This window comes from Mus musculus, chromosome 5, assembly GCF_000001635.26.
Source record: "Mus musculus strain C57BL/6J chromosome 5, GRCm38.p6 C57BL/6J".
NCBI classification, from domain to species: Eukaryota; Metazoa; Chordata; class Mammalia; order Rodentia; family Muridae; genus Mus; species Mus musculus.
The window spans coordinates 143,965,355-143,987,367 of NC_000071.6; the positions used below are offsets into that span (position 1 = coordinate 143,965,355).

At 47.7% G+C, this 22,013-nt stretch overlaps 2 protein-coding genes and 1 long non-coding RNA gene across 9 annotated transcripts in view; 2 read left to right on the forward strand and 1 right to left on the reverse strand.

Moving 5' to 3' along the window:
• Pms2 (PMS1 homolog2, mismatch repair system component) overlaps positions 1-7,391 on the forward strand; it is a 62,845-nt gene extending 55,454 nt beyond the window's left edge. For 4 of the 6 annotated variants that reach the window (XR_003955595.1, XM_030254204.1, XM_017320712.2 and 1 more), the window contains 3 exons: positions 1,123-1,230; positions 1,749-1,892; positions 6,843-7,391. Coding sequence is in view for 4 of the 6 variants with exons in the window: in XM_030254204.1 (XP_030110064.1) it covers positions 1,123-1,230; positions 1,749-1,892; positions 6,843-6,878 (288 nt within the window). In the remaining 2 variants the exon portion in view is untranslated. Of the gene's footprint in view, positions 1-1,122; positions 1,231-1,748; positions 2,271-6,842 lie in introns of all 6 variants that reach the window. The other 2 variants (XR_003955596.1, XM_030254202.1) reach the window with 2 other exon arrangements.
• Positions 1-15,620, reverse strand: part of Gm17135 — a 30,596-nt gene extending 14,976 nt beyond the window's left edge. Inside the window, exons 1-2 of the long non-coding RNA XR_001785016.2 lie at positions 15,527-15,620; positions 6,925-7,021 (exon numbers count right to left, since the gene is read on the reverse strand). This is a non-coding gene — a long non-coding RNA (predicted gene 17135). The remainder of the gene's footprint in view (positions 1-6,924; positions 7,022-15,526) is intronic.
• On the forward strand, positions 9,982-20,365 carry LOC115486439 (radial spoke head 10 homolog B-like). 2 transcript variants are annotated; one of them, XM_030254972.1, is made up of 5 exons: positions 9,982-10,434; positions 11,693-11,812; positions 14,504-14,594; positions 18,550-18,748; positions 20,097-20,365. In XM_030254972.1, the coding sequence occupies exons 1-5, from the start codon at positions 10,408-10,410 to the stop codon at positions 20,272-20,274; spliced, it is 615 nt and encodes a 204-aa protein (XP_030110832.1). In that variant the 5' UTR covers positions 9,982-10,407; the 3' UTR covers positions 20,275-20,365. The 2 variants fall into 2 exon arrangements, 1 of the variants encoding a protein (XP_030110832.1); XR_003955833.1 differs by lacking the exons at positions 9,982-10,434; positions 11,693-11,812; positions 14,504-14,594 and adding an exon at positions 15,510-15,861.
• The last annotated feature ends 1,648 nt before the right edge of the window (positions 20,366-22,013 follow it).

Below are 22,013 nucleotides of genomic sequence, written 5' to 3' on the forward strand. Positions count from 1 at the left end.
GGAAGTGTAAGCTAAATAAATCCTTTCCTCCCCATGATGTTCATGCAGGAATAGAAAACCCTGACTAAGACAAGAGTATTTAATAATTTAACAGAATTGTGTGTGTGTGTGTGTGTGTGAGAGAGAGAGAGAGAGAGAGAGAAACCTAGTGTCTAAATGTAGGGAGACGTGTTTAAAATATGTGGTTTGGAGGTGGAATATCACACAAGTGTCCCCTTCCTTCCTCACCCTCATTTCTTACTGAGGAAATAACTCATTTGTCTTTACAGAGGTCGGGCATGCTGGTTTTCACCGGCTGCGTCCTCATGTCAGGCTATGTCCTTTCCTCACAAGTCCAGGAAAGCACCGGTTAGAAACAGACATGACTGATCCGGGTGTTTTGTGTTCTGCACAGCCACAGGTGGTCACTGCCTTTGCCACTCTTTCCTTTTAATGACGGTGACTCACCAGTGGCTCACCTGGCATCAACCCAATGCTCTGCTTCCCAGGACCTTCACTTGTGGCCTTCGCAGCCCCAGGGGTCACTCCTCAGCGGTTAGTTAACAGCCGCTGTTTCACTAGAGACAGTACAATAACTTTCTCTCTCATTTCTTTTATATTAATTTGAAAAAATTTAAATTTGTGTATATACGTGTGTGCCTGTGTGTATGTGCACATGTGTGCAGGCACCCTTGAGGGTCACAAGACATGGGATCCTCTGGAGTCACAAGTGATTGTGAGCCACTTCCTATGGGTGCTGGCCAGCAAGGCTGAGGGATCTACCCTCCTCCACTTGGGTTGTGCTGGGACCATAGGTGTTGGCTGTGCTGATGGCTTTTTCACACCAACAGTAGGGACAGAACTCAGGTCCTCACTCTTGCAGAGCAAACATGTTACTGACAGAGCCAGCTTGCCAGCCGTTCGGTGATTCTTATCTAAAGAAGGGTCTCAATGTGTGTCCCAGGCTGGCCTCAAACTTGCAATCCCCCTCAGCACTGGGATTATAGCTCTAAAATAGTAAGTTTTTAAGGTACTGATTTCTGATACATTTCCTTAAGGTGTTCAGTCAGTCGCTGCCATTAACATCAGAATATATGCCCATGTATAATTACAGGCATCTATGTTGGTGTTACCTTTCTACAGGACTTTAGGATGATAAATAAAGACCTAACTGCGACCAAATTCATGACTGTGATAGCGGAGGACAACCCTTTCGTGTACGATGGAACTGACAGCAACTTCGAGCTTGAGGTTTGTAAAGTGTTGCTGGGAACAGTGCAGATCCAGTTTAAGCCGCGCGTCTCTAACGTACATGATTTACACATACAGAAACCCAGGGGGATGTACAGATGTACACAGCTGCCCTTTCAGGAATCGGGGATTACACTAGAAAGGGGCTGGGGAGGTGGCTCAGCTGGTAAAGTGCTTGCCCTGCAAGCATGGGGACCTGAGTTTGCTCCCTAGAACCCGTGAAGAAAGTCAGCTGTGGCGGTGCTCACCCATAAAACCAGTGCTGGGGAGGTGGGGACAGGAGGGTCAACCAGTGCGGCTAAATCAGTGAACCCCAAGCGAGTGAGAAACACCATCTCAAAAGCCGAGGTGGGGCGCAATAGAGGAAGACACTCGGAGATGGCCTCTGCCCCCCCCCCCAGACACTCGTGTAGCCCCTATACAGGACTAATAAATGAATCGGAAATCACCAATCACTTCCTGATCCACTCCAGCGTGTCGGAATAAACGAGGCCTCCCTGTGCTTCTTGTCATTGCAGCTGGTTTTCCTGGAATTCTTTGAAGCCCTCTTATGCTTCTCTCTCTGCTGCATGTTTGACCAGATGACTAGATCCTATCTAAAAGTCCCGTATGACGACATCACTACAAACCGATACGGCAGCACTCAGACGATACTGAACCAGGTGACAGACAATGTGGTAGAGTGTAGAACCTAGGCATGACTTGAGCCCGGTGGGTAGACTCTCAGTCAGAACTGGAGAGACACTGTCTAGTGCACAGAGGGATGCCTGCCCGAGAGCAAAGATACCAGGAGACAGCTTATAGGTCTGCACGCAATACTAAACAGGTCGGAGAGAGAGAGGTTTACTCACAGGGTGGACACCCTTGGTCACTGTGAGACCCTGGCAGAGCCAAGACCTTGCTTTACAAGGAAATGAGACTTGAGTCATTGACAGACTTTTAGAGGGGGTTTCTCATTAGTGGACTGAAAAGGTTTCTGATGTTTGAGACATTCGCCTGGAGCCACAAGAGACATTCTAGGGATCTGCTGAGCCCAGCAGGTAGGAGTCTCTTTCCTTTATTTCTTTTGAAACAGTCTCACTTGGTAGCCCTGGCTGGCTGGAACTCACAGAGATTTACCTGCTCGACCTCCGCAAAGGTGTGCCCCACCACAGCCAGCCGGGAAGGCTTCAGAGCTGCCCATGTGAGGAGTTTTCTCACTCTTGACCCAAGAGCCAGCTCTCACCACAAACCTCTGAGAGGTACCTTGGCTTCCTCACGGGAACTCGGGGCTTCCTGATCTTTCCCACATTTCCCATTAGCAAGGTGCGCCTCTCGATCGAGGAGAATGTTCACATTAGCAAGGTGCGCCTCTCGATCAATCGAGGAGAATGTTCATGTTAGCAAGGTGTGCCTCTCGATCGAGGAGAATGTTCACATTAGCAAGGTGCGCCTCTCGATCAATCGAGGAGAATGTTCATGTTAGCAAGGTGTGCCTATCGATCGAGGAGCATGACTTCTTCAACACACCCGGTAGCTGGGGTGGGACCACCTGGGACTGGGGCTCTTCTCCAGGCAAGTGAATGTCCACCTTGACTCTGCCTACAACGTGCAGGTGACAGAGTGCTCACTGCTATAACAAAGTGCGGACGGCAAGTTAACCCTGTTTAAAAACAGAGGTGTAGCTCGCTGTCCTGGAAGCGTAAGCACTAGGATCTAGTCATGTCCTCCTGGCTGGCAGGATGTCAGCCTGGTGACTTTATCCCACTGTAACCATTTCCCAAAGGCCTCCTGTCTAAGCACCACAGTCAGATTAAGTCAATTTACAAATGACTCTTCTGGGACACTTATACTACAGCAAATGTCATTCCTCAGATGTGCTGGCTCAGTAATGTGCTGGGAGCAAATATGTCAGACTAGGGACCATCCACGACACCAATGGGTCACCTTCACTCCCAGGTTTTGGTGCATCATTCTGAGAAGTGTCTGTGTTAGTTTTATAGCTCAGGGATTAGTTCCCTCCCCACTTTGTGGAAACTGCAAGTTCACGTGTTCCAGCTTCATCGCTATTCCTTCCCGAGATGAAACTGGCCCTCAGAGGTGGTCACTTTAAAACATAGTAGAGCCTAGACTTACCTCTCAATCCAACTTAATATGCTACAGTAATGGGGGAAGACAAGATGGAGTGACTTTCTCCAGAAGTCTGCAGACATCTCCAACCCTTGTCTTGTCAGCTTAGTGGGCATACACGTGTAAAAAACTACAGGAGGCCAAGGAACAGATCGCAGAGAGAAATGGAACAGGACCTCCAAGGGCTTCCATAGGTATATTCCCAGTGTGAGAGTGCTGGAACCATGTCACAAAGGAAGAAGGCCACTAGATCTGAAATGCACACAAAGGCCCATGTGCTAGACAGGCTCAGTCACCCGTCCAAAAGAACAACAAACAAACAAACAAACCACACGAAACGCAACACTCATCAAAACTAACTTCCAAAAATGAAGCTGAAGGGCTGGAGGGATGGCTCAACAGCTAAGAGCACTTGCTGTTCTTTTAGAGGACTGGAGGCAGGTGGATCTCCATGAGTTTGAGACCAGCTTGATCCAGAGCAGTCAAGGTTACCTAGTCAGACTTTGTCTCCAAAAAAACAAAAACAAACAAACAAAACCCTTACAAATTGTGAGGAAGAAAAGACTCTGATATCCCAACATACCACATTATGGGATTCAAATATTGTTTAAATAACAGCAACAACAACAAAAATCGCAGAGCATACAAAGAAAACTATGCCACCAGCAAAGAAAAGGTAAGCCCTCAAAGACTTTGAGGAAGATGAGGCAGCAGACTTATAAGTCAAGGAATCAAACCCTTATTTTTAAAATAGCTAAAACTGTTAAAGGGAGCTATAGAGAGAGCAGGTTGGGGGCAAGAGGATGGCTCAGTGGGTAAAGGTGCCTGCCACTAAACTTGAGAGCCTGAGTTTGAACCCACACAACAGAAGGAGAGAACCAATGCCCAGAAGATGTCCTCTGACCTCTGTCCCTGCCCAACAAAATAAACAAATAAAGAAGAGAAGAGTGACGTATTTGCAAAGTGGAAATATCAGCAGAGGTGAGAAACCCTTTTAGAAAAGAAATCTGAGAGGTAAAATATAAGAAATGGAAATGGAAAAACTCCCAAGGAGAATCCAGCAGCAGACCTAGGCAAGCTGGAGATGGACAACTGAGCAAGCAAGTCAGAGGGAGACTAGGAAGGAAGAGTGCAAAGTGCGTGGACAGATGTGCACTCTTAAAGGGTGGAAGGGACAGATGTGCACACTCTTATAGGGTCAAACAGACAGATGTGCACACTTTTTTAAAAAAAATTTTTTTGTTCTCTTCTAATTACTTTTTAAAGATTTATTTACTTATTTTATGTATATGAGTACACTGTGGCTCTCTTCAGACACACCAGAAGAGGGCATCAGATCCCATTATGAGCCCATTGTGAGCCACCATGTGGTTGCTGGGAATTGAACTCGGGACCTCTGGAAGAGCAGCCAGTACTCTTAACCTCTGCACCATCTCTCCAGCCCAGATGTGCACTCTCTTAAAGGGTGGAAGGGACACAGAGAAATCCAAGCACATGACCCTGAGACAATTGCACAGACACCATAATTACCCTGTGAAAGACAAAGTCTCCATGATGTCAAGATAAGAGGCGGCTTGCCACATTCAGGGGAACCCTAGGAAGATTACTAGATTTCACACCATAAACCTTGAGGCCAGTGGGGGAGCAATCACTGTTTAAGGACGCTAAAAGAAGAACTGTCAAGGCAACATTCCATATTCAAGCCCGAGAGGTGGTTCTATTGAGAAAGGCTCTTGCTGCTAAACCCACAACCCAAGTTCAATCTCTGGAATCCATATGGTGGGAGGAGAGAAGTAACCCTTAAATATTGCTTTCTAACCTTCCCTATGTGTGACACCTGTCCCTCATGCAAGAGTATTAAACGTTTGATTAAAAAAAAAATAAATTCTAGCTGGGCATGGTGGCGCACACCTTTAATCCCAGCACTTGGGAGGCAGAGGCAGGTGGATTTCTGAGTTCGAGGCCAGCCTGGTCTACAGAGTGAGTTACAGGACAGCCAGGGCTGCACAGAGAAACCCTGTCTCAAAAAAACCAAATAAATAAATAAATAAAACAAATAAATTCTATATCCAGCAAAACTATACTTTAAAAGTATGGGGAAAATAGCTGGGCAGTGGTGGCTCATGCCTTTAATCCCAGCACTTAGGAGGCAGAGGCAGGGGGACTTTTGAGTTCAAGGCCAGCCTGGTCTATAGAGTGAGTTCCAGGACAGCCAGGGCTACACAGAGAAACCCTGCCTCGAAAAACAAAAAACAAAAAACAAAACAAAAAAGTTACTGCAGGCCTACGTTGTCAACAACAAAACAGTGAAGTTAAAGGACACTAGCCAATGTATCCAGCCATTGTATTGGTTACTTTCATGTTTTTATAATAAGGATGACTTGAAGGACGGAAGCTTGCTTTGGCTCATGGGTTCAGAGGGATTTCAGTCTACTGTGGCAAGGAAGTCACTGTGGTAAGAGGACCACACAGTAGCTGTGTGTTCACATGGCCCTGACCAGGAGGCAGACTGTTCAGTTCAGAACCAGAAGTGTATACAGCCTTCAGCAGCTGCAGTCTTCAAAACAGTGCCACACGCTGGGGACTGAGCCTTTGAAACAGGAGCCTGTAAGAGGCTGTCAGGACCTCTGTCAGGTTCCAACACCTGTCGCTGGACTGGATGCTTTAAATAGTCAAAGTTAGTCTATAACCTATCTACAGTAAATATATATTATTTGTATGTTATATATAATATATTTGTATCCTAGAACTCTCTGTGTAGACCAGGCTGGCCTTGAACTCACAGAAATCTACCTGCCTTTGCCTCCTGAGTGCTTGGATTTAAGGCATGGGTCACCACCACCAGGATGTTTGTTTTTTAAGGAAGAGGCAGGCAGATCTTTGTGAGTTTGAGATCAGCCTGTTCTATATTGTATAACAAGTTCCAAGTGAGCCAAGGCTATATAGTAAGAACCTGTCTCAAAACAAAACAAAACAAAACAAAAACAAAAAATGGAGCAACCAGAGTTCTTAATCCTTAAGCCATCTCTCTAAACCCAAGGTTTTTTGAAAAAACCATACTGCGTTTTATGTATAGAAATACAGTTTGCAGATTAAGCTACAAGGAAATAATTTGATACTGTGTTAAGCAGATTAAAAAAGTGGGGAGCATTTTCAGGTAATCCCCTTCTCAAAACAAATGTGTTTAAGATGACTTTTCCGAGTGGGTCAGTGAGCAGTCACGTCTGCTTCCTGTTGCACTGACGGTCAACAGAACTAAACAGAGAGTCCGTGTTTCACACGTACTGTCTCAGAGGAGTGACAGGCTAGATCCTTAGGGAACAACAACAACAAAAAAAAAATGCTCTGTTACCTAGGAAATTGAATTCTCATATCCATCAGCTTGGGTGGGGGCATGGGAGGGGGAAACCTAAGACAGAGTAAAATAATTTCATTTCCTATTTCCTCCTTCATGATTCGTGTCCTCTTGACTATGTTCCATCCTCCCTCGCCAAAATGTGAAGTCTTCAGTTGTATTCGTTTTTACCACAGTAAGATAATGGGGAATATCAATGTGAAGATGACAGAAAAACCGTTCAGACTTACAAAAGCTGAAGGAATTCAGGAGCAGCCCAACAAACCCAGGGAATGTTAAAGGGCTTTCTTCGAGCAAGAGGAGGATGCAAGCCGATGGGCAGGAGCTCTGTTTAGGAGAAAGAGAAACGCCGCCAAGAGTGACTGTGGGTTCTTCTCTTCCTGAGCAAAAGATAACTGCAGTCTAAGCAACAATAACCTATCCGCCATCGTTATAGCATAAAGGATAAGAACAGCCTGAGGACTAGAAAAGGAGAGACAGCAATAGGGTTTTAAAGTTCTAACTCAGGGCCACTGAGATGGTTAAAGGCGCTTGCCCCGAGCCTGATGACCCGGGTTCTTTGATCCCCAGAATCCACGTGTGGCAAGACATACAAATGTACATGTAAAATGGAAGAGTTATTAAAGTTCTATCACTCTAAGTGGCAATGATATCCCTTGAAGGTAGATTTGCCAAATTAAAAGAACCTTACTGCAAACCACTCTGATTCCAGTGAGCTGTGTTAGAGACAGAGGGAGTTAATAAGCCAGGGTAAAGGAGATAAAGCCAAGTGTCAGAGATCAGCTTTGACACCACAAGGTAAACTGGGGGAGGCAGCCCGTGGGGGCCGGTGCTGATAGCAGCTGACGGGGGAAGGGGTTCTCTCCAGGTGCAGAAGGAGGCTACTGCCTACAGAAGCCAGCAGTTAGAGAGAAGGGAAATATATACACACACACACACACACACATGCATATATACATGCATACACACACATATATACATACACACACATACATATATATATACACACACATACATACATACACACATACATACATACACACACACACATATACATATACATACACACACATTCACAGACACACACACAGACACACATGTATATACATACATACACACACATACACACACATATACACACACATATATACATACACATATACACATACACACACACACACACACACACAGAATGGTTGAAACAAAGACAGGCTCCAGCATCTATTTCTTCTCTTCACCCCTTTTTATACCCCTTAAGACAAAGTTTTTTCTATTAGGAAGAAAATTACCTCAAAGCTACAAGCTACACATTTTCCAAAGACAGTCACCACAAAAACAGATTAAAATCATTACACAAAAGGAACTTAGAACAGGATATTGGTTACATATTTCTTATATGAAACATATGTCTAACTAAACGTTTCTTATCTTTCTTTCCAAAAGCTCATTTTGACCTCAAAGCAGTAATTTTTTTAGTCATTGATTAACGAAGAACAAGCAGGCCAAGTCTTAGCAGCCAGTTTCCCCTGTGCCTGACTGACAACAGCCTGTACTAAGGAGAGGGTCACCTTTCCATCTTCCATCTTATTTTTCCAGTTCTGATCCCAGAGGCTGGCTAATCACCTGTTGCCTGTTCTTATACTCAGAGTTCTTTGCTCTTTATTGCAACCTCATCATTTCCTGGTGCACACTGAAACATGTCACCTCATCCCAAGATCTCAGGGTCAAACAACTCAGGCCTAACTCAGAGTGTGTGCTCGCTTTGACCACCAGCTTGTCACGAGCGTAGTCTTCCTTCCTCCTGATTAGTGCCTGTGATGCATGGACACCCACTACCATCAGCTTGTCCTGAGCATAGCCTGCCTGCCTTCCTTCCTCCCTCCCTCCCTCCCTCCCCCCCTCCCTCCCTCCCTCCCTCCCTCCCTCCCTCCTTCCTTCCTTCCTTCCTTCCTTCCTTCCTTCCTTCCTTTCTTCCATCCTGTAATACATGGACGATCACTGCGCTTCTTTCTCCGACTCAAGCAGCTTTTGCTGTCCTATCAGGGAAGGACGCACTCTATTCTTAACTCCAACTTAAAACTTTGTCACCTCTCCTAATTTCCTAACTATATTTTCTATCAACTGCCCTAATACCCCAAATTTATTAAAATCAAACTAACTTCCTAAAACTACTTAAGTCAGAAATTCTATAAAATCCTTAATTCATCTAGACTGCATTATCTTAAGAACTTTCATCTTCATGTTGATCTGCAAGAAACTCGCCCAACAGAGTGGGCTATCGCCCAGGAAGTAATCACAGGAGGCTACAGGCAGTGAGGGTCTCCGGGTGTCCACTCACACAAGCCAAAAGAATGAGGAGTGTGGCAGTGACAAACAGGAGAAAGCACATCAATAGCAGGAAGCACTCCGGGGATGAAGGCTCTGGGGCTGTGCCGCACAGAGCTCACCCGTCACAGCTGAGCCGGATGGTGGGTCATCTCCAGGGAGCTCACTTGCCTCCTGCAGCTCTTCCTGCATGGCGTCCACCACCAGAGTTAAAAAAACAAATACTCAGCCAGACACTGGTGGCACATGCCTTGACTCCCAGAACTCAGGAGGTAGAGTCAGGCAGATCTCTGTGACTTCAAGGCCAGCCTGGTCTACGGAGTAAGCTCCAGGATAGCCAGAGCTAAACAGAGAAACCCTGTCTTAGGGTTTACTGCTGTGAACAGACACCAAGACCAAGGCAACTCTTTTTGTTTTGTTTTGTTTTTTGTTTTGTTTTGTTTTGTTTTTCGAGGCAGGGTTTCTCTGTATAGCCCTGGCTGTCCTGGAACTCACTCTGTAGACCAGACTGGCCTCGAACTCAGAAATCCGCCTGCCTCTGCCTCCCAAGTGCTGGGATTAAAGCTGTGCGCCACCACTGCCTGGCAGCAACTCTTATAAGGACATTTAATTGGGGCTGGCTTACAGGTTCAGAGGTTCAGTCAATTATCGTCAAGGCAGGAACATGGCAGTGTCTAGGCAGGCATGGTGCAGGAGGTACTGAGAGATCTACATCTGAAGGCTGCTGGTAGAATACTGGCTTCCAGGCAGCTAGGATGTGTGCCACACCCACAGTAACACACCCACTCCAACAAGGCCACACCTCCAAATAGTACCACTCCCTGGACCAAGCATATACAAACCACCACACCCTATTTCAAAAAACCAAAACCAAACCAACCAACCAACCAAAAAAAAAAAAAAAAAAAAAAAACCCAAAACCCTCAGTCCAGGGGCTGAGAAAATGACTCAGAGAGAGGTTAGGGGTATTCGTTTCCTTGGGAAGCAGGCCCTGCACCTCCATCTGGGCAGCACTATAGAGTGCTGGTGGAGGGGACACTGGCCAGCTGGCCCCAAGGGTGAGAGCACTGGAGCACTGCCTCTTGTTGCTGGCAGTACAAGGTGGCCTGGCTGGAGCATTGCTCAAGAGCTCCCCCTGGTGGTGCAGACAAGGGAGAGCTGGCAGGCTGACCGGCTCAGTTACCACCCAGGCCCAGATCTAGGGCTTTTTAGTTGACCCACCCCAATATCTACATCATCTGCCCATGGCTGGAACCTGTGAAAGGGCCAGTCCCCAGTCCTGCTAATTCAAAGATGCAGGATCTCATGACACAGGCCAACAACAGGATAACTGGGAGGAGTCCAATACTGATGATGTCACAGAAGCCAGAGATCTAGAGCCAGAAGAAATGACTCGTTGCATTGAACATTCACAAGTGAGGATGTGTGGACAGAGGGTTCTACTGTGGGACACGCTGTGGCACACTGCAGCTTCCATGAGATGTTTTCCATGCTTTCTTTGTGTTGTTTGTGTTTGTGGTGTTTGTGTTGTTTGTGTTTGTGTTGTTTGTGTTTGTGTTGTTGTTTGTGTTTGTGTTGTTGTTTGTGTTTGTGTTGTTTCACTGGGGGAGGTTGCAAGAGCAGAGGGTGGATGTGAGAGGAACAGGGAGATGAGCGGGACGGGGGTGCATGCTGTGAGACTCGCAAAGGGGAAAAAAAAAGGTGTTTGCCGTTCTTGCAGAGGATCCAGGTTCTCAGCTCCCAGCCACCTAAGAACTCCAGTTCCAGGGGATCCAGCTCTCTCTGGGCTGCACAGGCAGTGCACACGCATGCACGGGCATACACATAGACACACACACTCAGAAATAAACCTTGTGAAGCAGACGTAGTTGATCACAGACAGAGGTGCACATCAACCCTGTCAGGTGGCTTCGATGAGCCGTCTGTAAACGTAAGCGCCATCCACACAAACCATCAGCAGAGCAGTAGTTGACTATAGCTGAGATGGCATAATCCCCTCTCAGTAACTGGGGAACCAAGCTAATATCCGAACCATCACACCAGGGACACAGTCTAACAATGATAACAGTGACCTTGCCTAACAGTGATAAAGTGGTAAGCCATGGAAAAGGAGAACGTCCCATTAGCTATTTGTGTTAGGATGGGACTTTAAAGCACATGCAAAAACTGATAGGGAAAAAGCAAACCAGGTAAATGTGAGCATGCACGAAGCCCGGGTAGCCCGGTTCAAGCCCGGTGGTGCAGGACTGTGGTGGTCCCAGCGATCAGGAGGCAGAGGCAGGGGGGTCAGGAGTTCAGGGTCCTTCTCTGCTGTGTATTGAGTGTAAGAGCAGCCTGGGCTACATGAGATGATGCCTCAAAAGGAAGGGAGCGCATAACGCATGGTCACATTTATGTAAAATTACACATAGAGGATACAAAGTGTGGTGGTAGAATGCAGATGGTGCGTTGCCTGGGAACGGGGAGAGGGAGGGACTGCTGAGTGAGGTCAGGGAAGTTGGGCGTGGTGAGTGTGCTCCCGGTGTGGTCTGAGGTGATAGTTGCTGGGTGTGAACACATGCTCACAGCGGGCTCATGGTACATCAGTGACACCTCACTCAAAGGTGGGATGTGTATGCATATGCACACGTCCAGGGAAACCAGGAACTAACTCACACGCTTCTCCTCTCTCAGAGCATCCACAGGAGCCCGAGTGCAATCACAAGCCATGACTCCGAAGTCCACTTCAGCAGCACCAAGTCGTCCTTAGACAAGATAGGCGCTCTGCCTGATGGTAAAATCAGGCAGTCAGAGGTCAGTATTTACAGCATCAGTGGCCGCTGCCCAGTGGCCATGATGTGAGGAACCCTCTCCTGTGTTTCGAGGACAGCCCTGGACAGTCATTTCACTTCCCGCTGACCTCACAGTCTGGTGTTGAATGAGGAGTGGAGTGGGAGAATAGCAACAGCCCTCATTTTTAGGGCTCCACCAGGCCCAGCACTTTCTAGGGGTCAACTCACTTAGAAGCCCCTATGAATTTCAAGAAGGTTACATTGTTGCCTGTGGCCACAAACCCTGCAAGCGGTGGGGCTTGTACCTAAGCAGTTGGAGTCTAGAATCTGTCCCTGTCATTGTGAACTTAACCCCATTGTACTTGACAAGTATGTGGAACGAGATGGGGTAGGAAGCCAGCTGAGTACAGCATCTTTTAGCAGACTGTCTGGCTTCTCTGTTGACAAACCAGTTATGAAACTCGCAGAAGCGTCATGGTCAGAGGTGACAGTGGCTAGGACTGAGGATGGGGAGAAGGGTTTGGGACCAAGGAGCTTGGGAATGAAAGAGTCTGGAGTTTTGGCTTTGAGCAACTGGGAGAATAAGGAGTTGCTGTTTAGTGCAGTGTTGAAGATGAGAATCTTCAAAGTTGAGGTCATGGCGTAAAATTTACCACTTGATTATGAAAATGTTCCAAGTCTGTACTAAAACATGGAAGTAGTGACAGCAGGTAGCCATGCTGGAGACAAGACTGCAGTGCAAGGGTGAATTCCAGATGGATACAGAAGTATGTGGGCTACACATGCATGAAGTCATTACAACTCTGGCTCAGGGACACTCAGCAGAGAAAGTGCTGCCGACAAGCTGGGCTACCTGAGTCACCCAAGGGTCCCGCACGGTGCAAGGAGAGAACAGATTCCCACATGTCTCCTGAACTTCACACACACACACACACACACACACACACACACACACTCATATACACACACATACACACTCACACATACATACTCACACATACATACATACATCACACACACACATACACTCACACCATACACACACACATACACACTCACACATACATACATTATACACACACATACACACTCATACATACATCACACACACATATACACATACCATACACACATGAATACACACACATAGACACACCATACATACCCACTATACACACACACACACACACACACACACACACACACACGTGCACACACACACACATACTAAATTTTAAAAAGCATAGGGAGGTCAAGGTTGTCTGGTGTCTGCAGATACGGAACACTAAGAGTGCTAATAGTGATGGTGGAGAGAAGCTGAGTCAGGTAAACGCTGTAGAGCACCACTCTTCCTCCAGGGTGGCCTCAAGTTCCCTATGTAAGAAAGGAGGGCCATAAAGTCTTGCTTTTTCTGCCTCTACCTCCCGAATGCCGGGGGTATGAGCATGTACCTGCCCAGACTGCAGTTTTTATTCATTTTTATGTATAGGAATGTTTTGCCTGCATGTATATTTGCATAGTCTTGGTGCCCACAGAAGCCAGAAAAGCATCGGGTCCCCTAGGACTGGAGTTGTAAATGGTTATGAGCTGCCATGTGTTTGCTAAGAGTCAAGCCTGGGTCTTTTGAAAGAGCAGCAAGCGCTCTTCTAACGTTCCAGCTCCTCAGAAACGCAGTTTTTTTTTTTTGTTTTGTTTGGTTTTTTGGGTTTTTTTTTTTTTTTTTTTTTGGTTTTTTGAGACAGGGTTTCTCTGTGTAGCCCTGGCTGTCCTGGAGCTCACTTTGTAGACCAGGCTGGCCTTGAACTCAGAAATCCGCCTGCCTCTGCCTCCCGAGTGCTGGGATTAAAGGCATGCGCCACCATGCCCAGCCCCAGAAACGCAGTTTTATTTTAAATTCTGTCTGGGTGTGCATATAAGAGTGCGGGTGTCCGCAGAGGCCAGAAGAAGGCGCTGGACGCTCTGCAGCTCACAGGAATACTCAGCACTGAGCTCAGGTCTCTGGAAGAGCAGCAGTGCCCTGACCCCTGAGCCAGCTCTCTGGCCCCAAACAGCAGTGTTTTATTCAGTGGAGAAAATAGTCAGATTAGCCCCTCGTTCCTCACCATGTGATGCCCAGTGCCATCTCAAAACTCTGCCAAAAAGTAGGCCAGTGCCAGATTGAGGCACTTCATCTTAGGCTACAGCCACAAGCCCAAATAAGATACTATATAATTTAAAAAGAAGAAGAGGATGTGGTGGTGGTGCACGCCTTCCATCCCAGCACCTGGGAGGCAGAGGAAGGTGGATCTTTGTGAATTCAGGTACATCCTGGTCTACATAGAGATTTCCAGGACAGCCAAGGCTACATACTGAGACTCTGCCTCAAAATGATAAAAGTTAAATTAGTTCAACACAAAAGTAAAAATAGCCTCACTCCAGCCTGGGCTATATAGTATTGTGCTGGGGGCCAGCCTGGGCTATACAGAGAGAGCAAAGAAATGAAACCAAAACACTTCCAAGACAATACAGGGCATGTTGGTGCATAGCTGTGAGCCCAGCACCTTGCACACCAAGACAGAAGAACTGCAGGCTTGGGGCTAGCCTGAGACACTGACTTTAAACACAACAAAAGTGAAAAAGGAAACCCCGTTAGCCATCCCCTGCATGCTCACCGCGTGGACTAGCTTTAGTGTAGGATGCTGCAGAGTAACGGTTCCCTCGTGTTTTGAAAAAGCCCAAGCTCAAGAAGTCGCTGAGTGAGGACAAAGTCTCCAAAATGAACTTCAAGACTCAAGGAAGAGGCCTGGTGTTTATGTCTCCACAGGGTGAGCGTCTTCACTTACGGTCTGTGGGACATCCTGTGGCGTTGGGGAACAGGGGCAATACTCAGGATTGGACCTTGAGCTTCACATGAACTGGGCAAGCACTGTCCCAGCAGACAGGGCACTGGCACTAGAGCACTAATGTAGCACCAGCCTACAGAAGCGGTCCAGCGGGCTCCCAGCCTCCTCAGGCTGACATGCTCCCTCCCTCTCAGCACAGGGCTGCAGCCAGCTCTTCTCCCTAGCCGTAGTCTCATCCCATTCCAGCTCCAGGACACCCTCCAACCATGCAGCCCAGGCTGGCCTGGAACTCACTCTGTAGACAAGGCTGGCCTCAAGCTCACAGAGATCTGCCTGCTTTTGCCTCCTGGATTAAGGGTATACACACCTCCTTACCCCACTCCTTGTTTGTTTCTTGAGAAAGGGTTCAAGTCTCCCAGGCTGGCTTCACACTTGACAGGTTGCTAAGGATGGCAGAATTTCTGATCCTTCCTGCCTCGTCTCTCAAGTGCTAGGATAATCTGCCACTGCACCTCTTTATGTGGCCCTGGGGATCCAACCCAGGGCACCTTTGTGCATGCCAGACAAGCACTCTACTGACTGAGCTACATCACCAGGCCCTCTTCCATTTAGGTCTTTAAGTAAAACATCTAATACTTGTATTCAATACCTCAGAGTCCAGTGGCCATCACCTTTCCTCTTTCCCAGGGAAGGAGGACTTCAAGGGTTTTCTCTCCTCACTCCTATAGTTTTCATAGGCTTCCAGCCTCTTCCCCCCTCCCCCTCCCCCGATACCTCTCCCTCTTCCCCCTCCTCCTTACTCCCCCTCCCCCTCCCCCGCTACCTCTCCCTCTTCCCCCACCCCTTCTTCCTCCTCCACCTCCTCCTCCTCCTTACTCCCCTCCCCCTCCCCCTCCCCCCTCCCCTCAGCTCACCTTGTGCTGCTGTGTGAGCACAGCACTGGGGATTTTCTTCCACTGTGTCACTGACCCACATTCCCGGCATTGTGCACCCCAGCTACACGCCACGCGTGTGCTCTGTTTTGTCCAGTAAACTTTCCCAGCTGGTCTAAACACACCAGCTGACTGGGATTTACTGCTGAAAGCCCGAGGTGCCATCCCCCCTCCCAGTTCCCCCTCCCCCACTTAGCTCAGCACCGTCTGGCTGTGCCAGGCCTCAGGTGGCTGCTGTGCTGAGCCTCTGGAAACCTGCCCTGCCGGCTAGGCATCGCACCCTCCTGCTTTCCTCTACCTTTGGAGTGAATCTAAAGGTCAGTATGTATTTCTCCCGTGGAAGCCATCTTCCTCTCTGAGGACTAAGCTTAGTGAAAGCCTTCTCTACATCCAGACGTACAGTCACCATAATAGAAAGAGCTATAAAAGGGAAACCAAATTAATGATTTTTTTAAGAAATGAATCTATTTTGTGTATTTAGGCACTTTTACGTGTGTAGGTGTGTGTGTGCCAGTGTGTGTGTGTGTGTGTGTGTGTGTGTGTGTGTGTGTGTGTGTAGGTCAGAGAACAACTTGTCTCTCCCCTCCATGTGGGTGCTGAGGATTGAACTGGGGTTGTCCCTCGGTGGCAAGAATCTTTTCCCTTGTCGTCTCTTCTTTGTACTGGTGTTGTGTTGGCGGCCGTTCCTCAGCTCTAGCTCAGCTGTATCTCGGTTTGCCTTGCACCTCTGGCCCCTTTACAGTAACTGAACGACCACTGTGTGTCAGCTACGGTGCCTCTGGCAGCTGGTTTTGTCTGCTGTCAAAGCCGTTCTCCTGGCCACAGAATCCCACTTTATCTGCTGGCTTCACCTGAACGGCTATGACTTACTGTCTCCTACCCGGCTCCTCAGCGGAATGGCAACACAAAGCAATCACTCTTCATTTGCAGATGTCCTGACCTGTTTTCTTTCTCTTCTTTTTTTGTTTCTTGTTTTTTTGAGACAGGGTTTCTCTGTGTAGCCTTGGCTGTCCTGGAACTCACTTTGTAGACCAGGCTGGCCTCAAACTCAGAAATTCGCCTGCCTCTGCCTCCCAAGTGCTGGGATTAAAGGCATGTGCGACCACTACCAGGCAGACATTCTGACCTTAATAACTGGAACTCTGGGTTACATAAAATTGTTATTTTGTGGTTCTGGGGATGGACTCTGGCTGTCACATGGCTAGTGAGTGTTTACTGCTCATTGTACTGAGCCACAAGCCCAGCACCAACTCTTTGCATTTTCAAACTTGCCCAGTCACTAACAAGTTAGGATTGTTTTAAAGGCAACAAAATTTGTGTGGTGGGCCCCAGCTATGATCTCAGCGCTTGGTAGGTGGAGGCAGGAGAGCCAGGACTTCAAGGTCCTTGTCTGTAACACAGTGAGTTTGCAACCAGCCTGGCTGCTTACAGGACCCTGTCTCAAACACACACACACACACACACACACACACACACACACACACACACACACAATTATGGTGATCTGGAAGAATTAGGCATTTAGCTCAGAAAGAAAGGAAAGAAAGAGTGCTGGCTCCCGGGAAGTGTTTGGATTTCCTGGTCTCTAGAAGCCAGGGTTCACTCAGAAACAGGCTTTCTTATCTTAATGGCACCCAGACCCTGAATAAGCAGGAAGCAGGTGGTGGTAAGTTCTTATCCCAAAGATCTGCTGGTGGCCTGGGTGAGGCTGGAGGTGCCACTAGGAAGTCCCTCACAGCTCTGTCCTTCAATCAGGGTAATACTTCAGGATCCCTGATTTCTCCTGACAGGTTCACCATGTCTGAGAAATTCACAAAGTAACGCTCACTTGGAAGGTCTTAATTTCAATAGATAATACAAGAAAGGACACTTATGTTGGCATAAGAACACATCGTTATTCTTGAGCCACAAATTTTCATAAATATGAAATTTATTAATATGTAGCCTCAAGTATGCCATTTGGTACAAACTTGGGGCCTCGAAAAAACTTGGAAACTCTCAAAAGTGAATGTAGGAAAAAAAAAAAAAGATGCACTACCACACACTGAGGAATACATTCTTATTAAAAAGTCAAGGAAGCTAGGTAGTGTTGTGTTTTATAACAAGAAAGAGGTGCAGTTCAGTGGGGGGGGGGGTGGTGGAGGTGCCTCTGCAGGCCCATGCTGAGGCATCCCTTTCCCCTGAGGTGAAGGTATAGTATAGAGTGGCTTTTATGCATGGCATGGGGAGGGGAGTTGAAAGAAAGGCAGAGAGAGAGAGAGAGAGAGAGAGAGAGCAAGCGAGCACTCTTACAGAGGAGGACATGGGTTCAATTCCCAGCATCCACAGGGCAGTTCACAATCATCTGTAACTCCACTTCCAGGGGTCTCTTCCAACTGCAGCTTCCGCAGACATCAAGCACGCATGTGGTACACATACATACATTCAGACAAAACACATGTAAAATAACATGAATACTCTAGTAAAAAGGTTAATCTCTAAATATTTTTTTAAAAGCTCATATTGCTCTGCCAGAGGACCAGAGTTGAGTTCCATAGCCACCTAATGACCTGCACCTCCTGCTCCAGTGACTTTGCAGCCTCCGCAGGCACCTGCACTCACACACACCTCTCCCCACCACGGTTTTAAAAGAATAGCTTGGTGTCCTGAGGCACAGCTTTCATCCCCCAGCACTTGGGAGGCAGGGGCAGGAAGATCCTGTGAATTCCAGGCTAGCCTGGTCTACAAAGCGAGACCCTGTCTCAAACAAAACAGAACGAAACACACAAATAACAACAAAACACTTCTGCTGTTTAAGAAAAAGAAAAACCGGCAGGAGGTTTTTTTGGACAGAAGGACTGATAATCAGCCCCAGGCCGCTGTGCACTGGCCCTCCTCAGTTGCTGTGGAACGCATCTGGTGACTTCTTCAGGCCTCACAGGCTGCAGTGCCCCAGGATCACCACAGCTGACAGAAGACACCACTCACACTGTACTGATGTTTGTTTTAATTATGCTCCATTGCAGAGAAATATGAAAAGCCCAAAGATGAACAGAAAGAGAAACTCAACATATGGGTGAACAACCTCTATGTCTTCTTTGTAAGTGTGCTCTTCAGTGCCTACAAACGTGAAGAGATGCTCAAGGAGAAAGTGAAGGAAAATCAGCTCCAGGAAGCAGAGCTGGCTCAGCAGAGGCAGATAGAGAACGAAGAGCTAGAAGCCAGGTAGGGCACCTGCCCTGCATGGTATATGCTCAGTTTTCTTTTCTGTCTTCAGGAGCTACCCCAAGCAGGACCTTAGCCTATGGTGAAACAAACAATGATGTCCTAGGACCACAGGCTTACAGTGATGCATACAATGCCCTCATCTCTGATAGGACAAAAAAGAAGGACCTGGGGGCTGGGGGTGGGGCTGGGAATGTAGTTCAGTGGTGGAGGCTTGCTTAAAGTGTGAAGTTTGGGTTTGGTTCCTAGCACTGATAAAAGAAGCATATGTGCGCGCGCACACACTGTTGTGATCATAAAAAGAGAAAGAGCTATAAGAATATGTTCTGGCAGGGTGTGGGGGAAGGGGATACCTCAGTGGGCCCATACTCTGAGGTACCACACACACACCGGTATAGAATAGAGTTTATTTAGGGCATGGGATCAGCCATGACTACGTGGAAAGTTGGGGAGAGGGAATGAGGAGAGAGGGAGAGCAAGGGGGCAAGAGGCAAGGGAGAGAAGCAGGAGTAAGAAGGAGAGGAGGGGGCAAACAGCCCCTTTTATAATGCCAGGCATACCTGGCCGTTGCCAGGTAACCCTGGGGAGGAGCATACCTGGCTGTTGCCAGGTAACCGTGGAGGTGGAGTCCAGACAGAATGTCACCACACACACACCTGGATGCACGAATTCATTCATGTACACACAGGCTTCTGCTCTTTCCAGAGCTCCCAATGTCGATGTGTTTTGCAACCTGGTGTGATGGTGAAGCCTACAAGCTCAGCACACAGGAGGGGCAGAAGATGCTCGCCTCACGAGGCTTCTTTCTAGCTTCTCAGCCGCAGGAAACCCTCCCAGGCCACACTGGCCACACTGGCAACTGTTGCCTGGAGCACTCTAGACACAACAGACCATTTTACTCACAAGCACTACTGAAAGCCCATAAAATCCAGATTCAGGGCTGGAGAGAGAGTGCAGGGGAAGAGCACGTATCCCTCTTACAGAAGCCCTGAGTTCAAGTCCCAGCACCCATGTCACCTGTGGCATGGGCTTTGGGGGGGGGGGGTCCAATGTCCTGTGGATTCCAGGGCATCTGCACATAATCTCCCACCCCGTGCACAGAAGCAAAAGTTTTGCTTGTGTTTTGAGACAGGGTCTCACTGTATAGCTCTCTGGCTGGCCTAGAACTTATACTCTGTAGACCAGGCTGGCCTCAAGCTCACAGGGATCCACCTGCCTCTGCCTCCCAAGTGCTGGGAGTAAGTATGTCACAATACCAGTCTACCACATAATTTTTTGGAAAAAAAAAAATTAGTTTCACATTTTTACAGAAAAAACCAAATAGCCACATCCTCATTTTGCTCTTTAGGCTGAACATCCTACGGGAAGAGGAGGCCAGGAAACAAGACTTCGAACTTGACATCACTGTGCTCAAGGAGCCATCGGAGATCCCAGCCTCTCAGCCTCTCACGCCCAGCCCCCCTAAAGAGGACCTGGCTTCCATCCAGACTAGCAAGGCCAGCCCTGGCAAGAAGAAGAAGAAGTGAAGGCACGCAGTGTCATGGTCGAGCTGCAAGGACAAGTAGACAGAAAGCTGAGACAAATGTTCCATAAAATAAAGTGTTTGCATTGAGCTTCTGATTTGTTTCGAAATGCTCTACCTTGGCCCACACATTAAGCTTTTCTTGTATGGCTGGCTGCATTTGTAAGAACCTAACTGAATGAGTATGTAGGGATGCACATATTAGTAAATGGGTTTTAAATTTTTGTATATATTTTTGTAAATGAAAGTTAGCTGGGCATAGTGGCACATCTCGGCACTCAGGAGACAGCTGCATGTTCAAGGTCATCCTGAGCTACACAGTGAGACCCTGTCTGGGGGCGGGGGGTGCTGTTTAGAGAGGTGGCTCAGTGTTTAAGGGCCCTTGCTGCTTTTACAGAGGACCTAAGTTTGGGTCCCAGCATTCACACTGGGGCAGCCTACAACAGTCTGTAACTCCTGCTCCAGGGGATCTGGCACAGTCTTCTGGACTTTGTGAATACTAGTAACCACACACACACACACACACACACACACACACACACACACACACACACACACACATACACACACGGAGAGCAATATAGGAAGACACCCAGTGTTGACACGTGGTCTTCACACTCATACACACACGTGCTTGCACACCTGCACACACATCTGCATAAACACAGATCCATGGACATAGAACACACAAATGGCAAAGGAGTGGAGACCCCTTAAAGAAGTCTTACACATGTGAGTTTGCATATTAGCTCTGCAAGGCTGACAGAACCCCAAGGAGGACTACCATCTCGACCAGAGAAACAAAGCCACCTGAAATTAGCAACACAACGGAACAGCTCAACCAGAAGTTTGAATTAATGCACAGACTCCGGAGCCAGAACGCAAGGAAGGATAAACGCTGACGGAGACAAACACATGGGATTCCAAGCAACACACCCCAGACAACCATGATCTGGAATGCGACCCCAAACTCTTCAAGGAACAAAAGCTCAGTATGGTGGGAAACTGAGAACCAGTTTTAAGTTATGCACAGGCAGGAAAAAAATAATGGAAATGAATGATTCAGAACGGAGGAGCAAGGAAAGCAATACAAACGGATGAGGCTGCTCCCTCACCTCTAACACAGTAGGTATGGAGGTCGGAACAGGCAGACTGCAGAGGGCTGCTTTCCGGGCTGGGGAAATACTGTGTCTCAGATCACTCAACTCATTTTCTCCCAGACCCTGGACTCTCTGGGTCAGCAGAACAGGGCTGAGTAAAATTCAGTTCTATTTCATCTCAGTTGTGAAGGGATACAGGGTGACGTGGCTCTCGGGAGGCCTCATGACCAAGAGGAACAATGTCTAGTTAGACAGCTTGGGGTGTGTAATGAAACATCGGGGATGTACTCAAAGCGAATCGAATCTAGTGACTGTATCTGTGCCTCGCTGTCCTTCTCTTGTCAACAGGGAGACCCCAAGCTGTCAAGATACTGTCTGTTAGTGTTTGGGTTGTCTTAGGGTTTATTGCTGTCAAGAGACACCATGACCACAGCAACTCTTATAAAGGCAAACATTTAGTTGGGGCTGGCTTACCGTTCAGAGGTTCAGTCCATTATCATCAAGGTGGAAAGCATGGCAGTATCCAGGCAGGCCTGGCACAGGAGGAGCTGAGACTTCTACATTGTGATATGAAGGCAGCCAGGATGAGGCTCTTCCACAGGCAGCCAGGAGGAAGGTCTGTATCACACAGGCCAGACCTGGG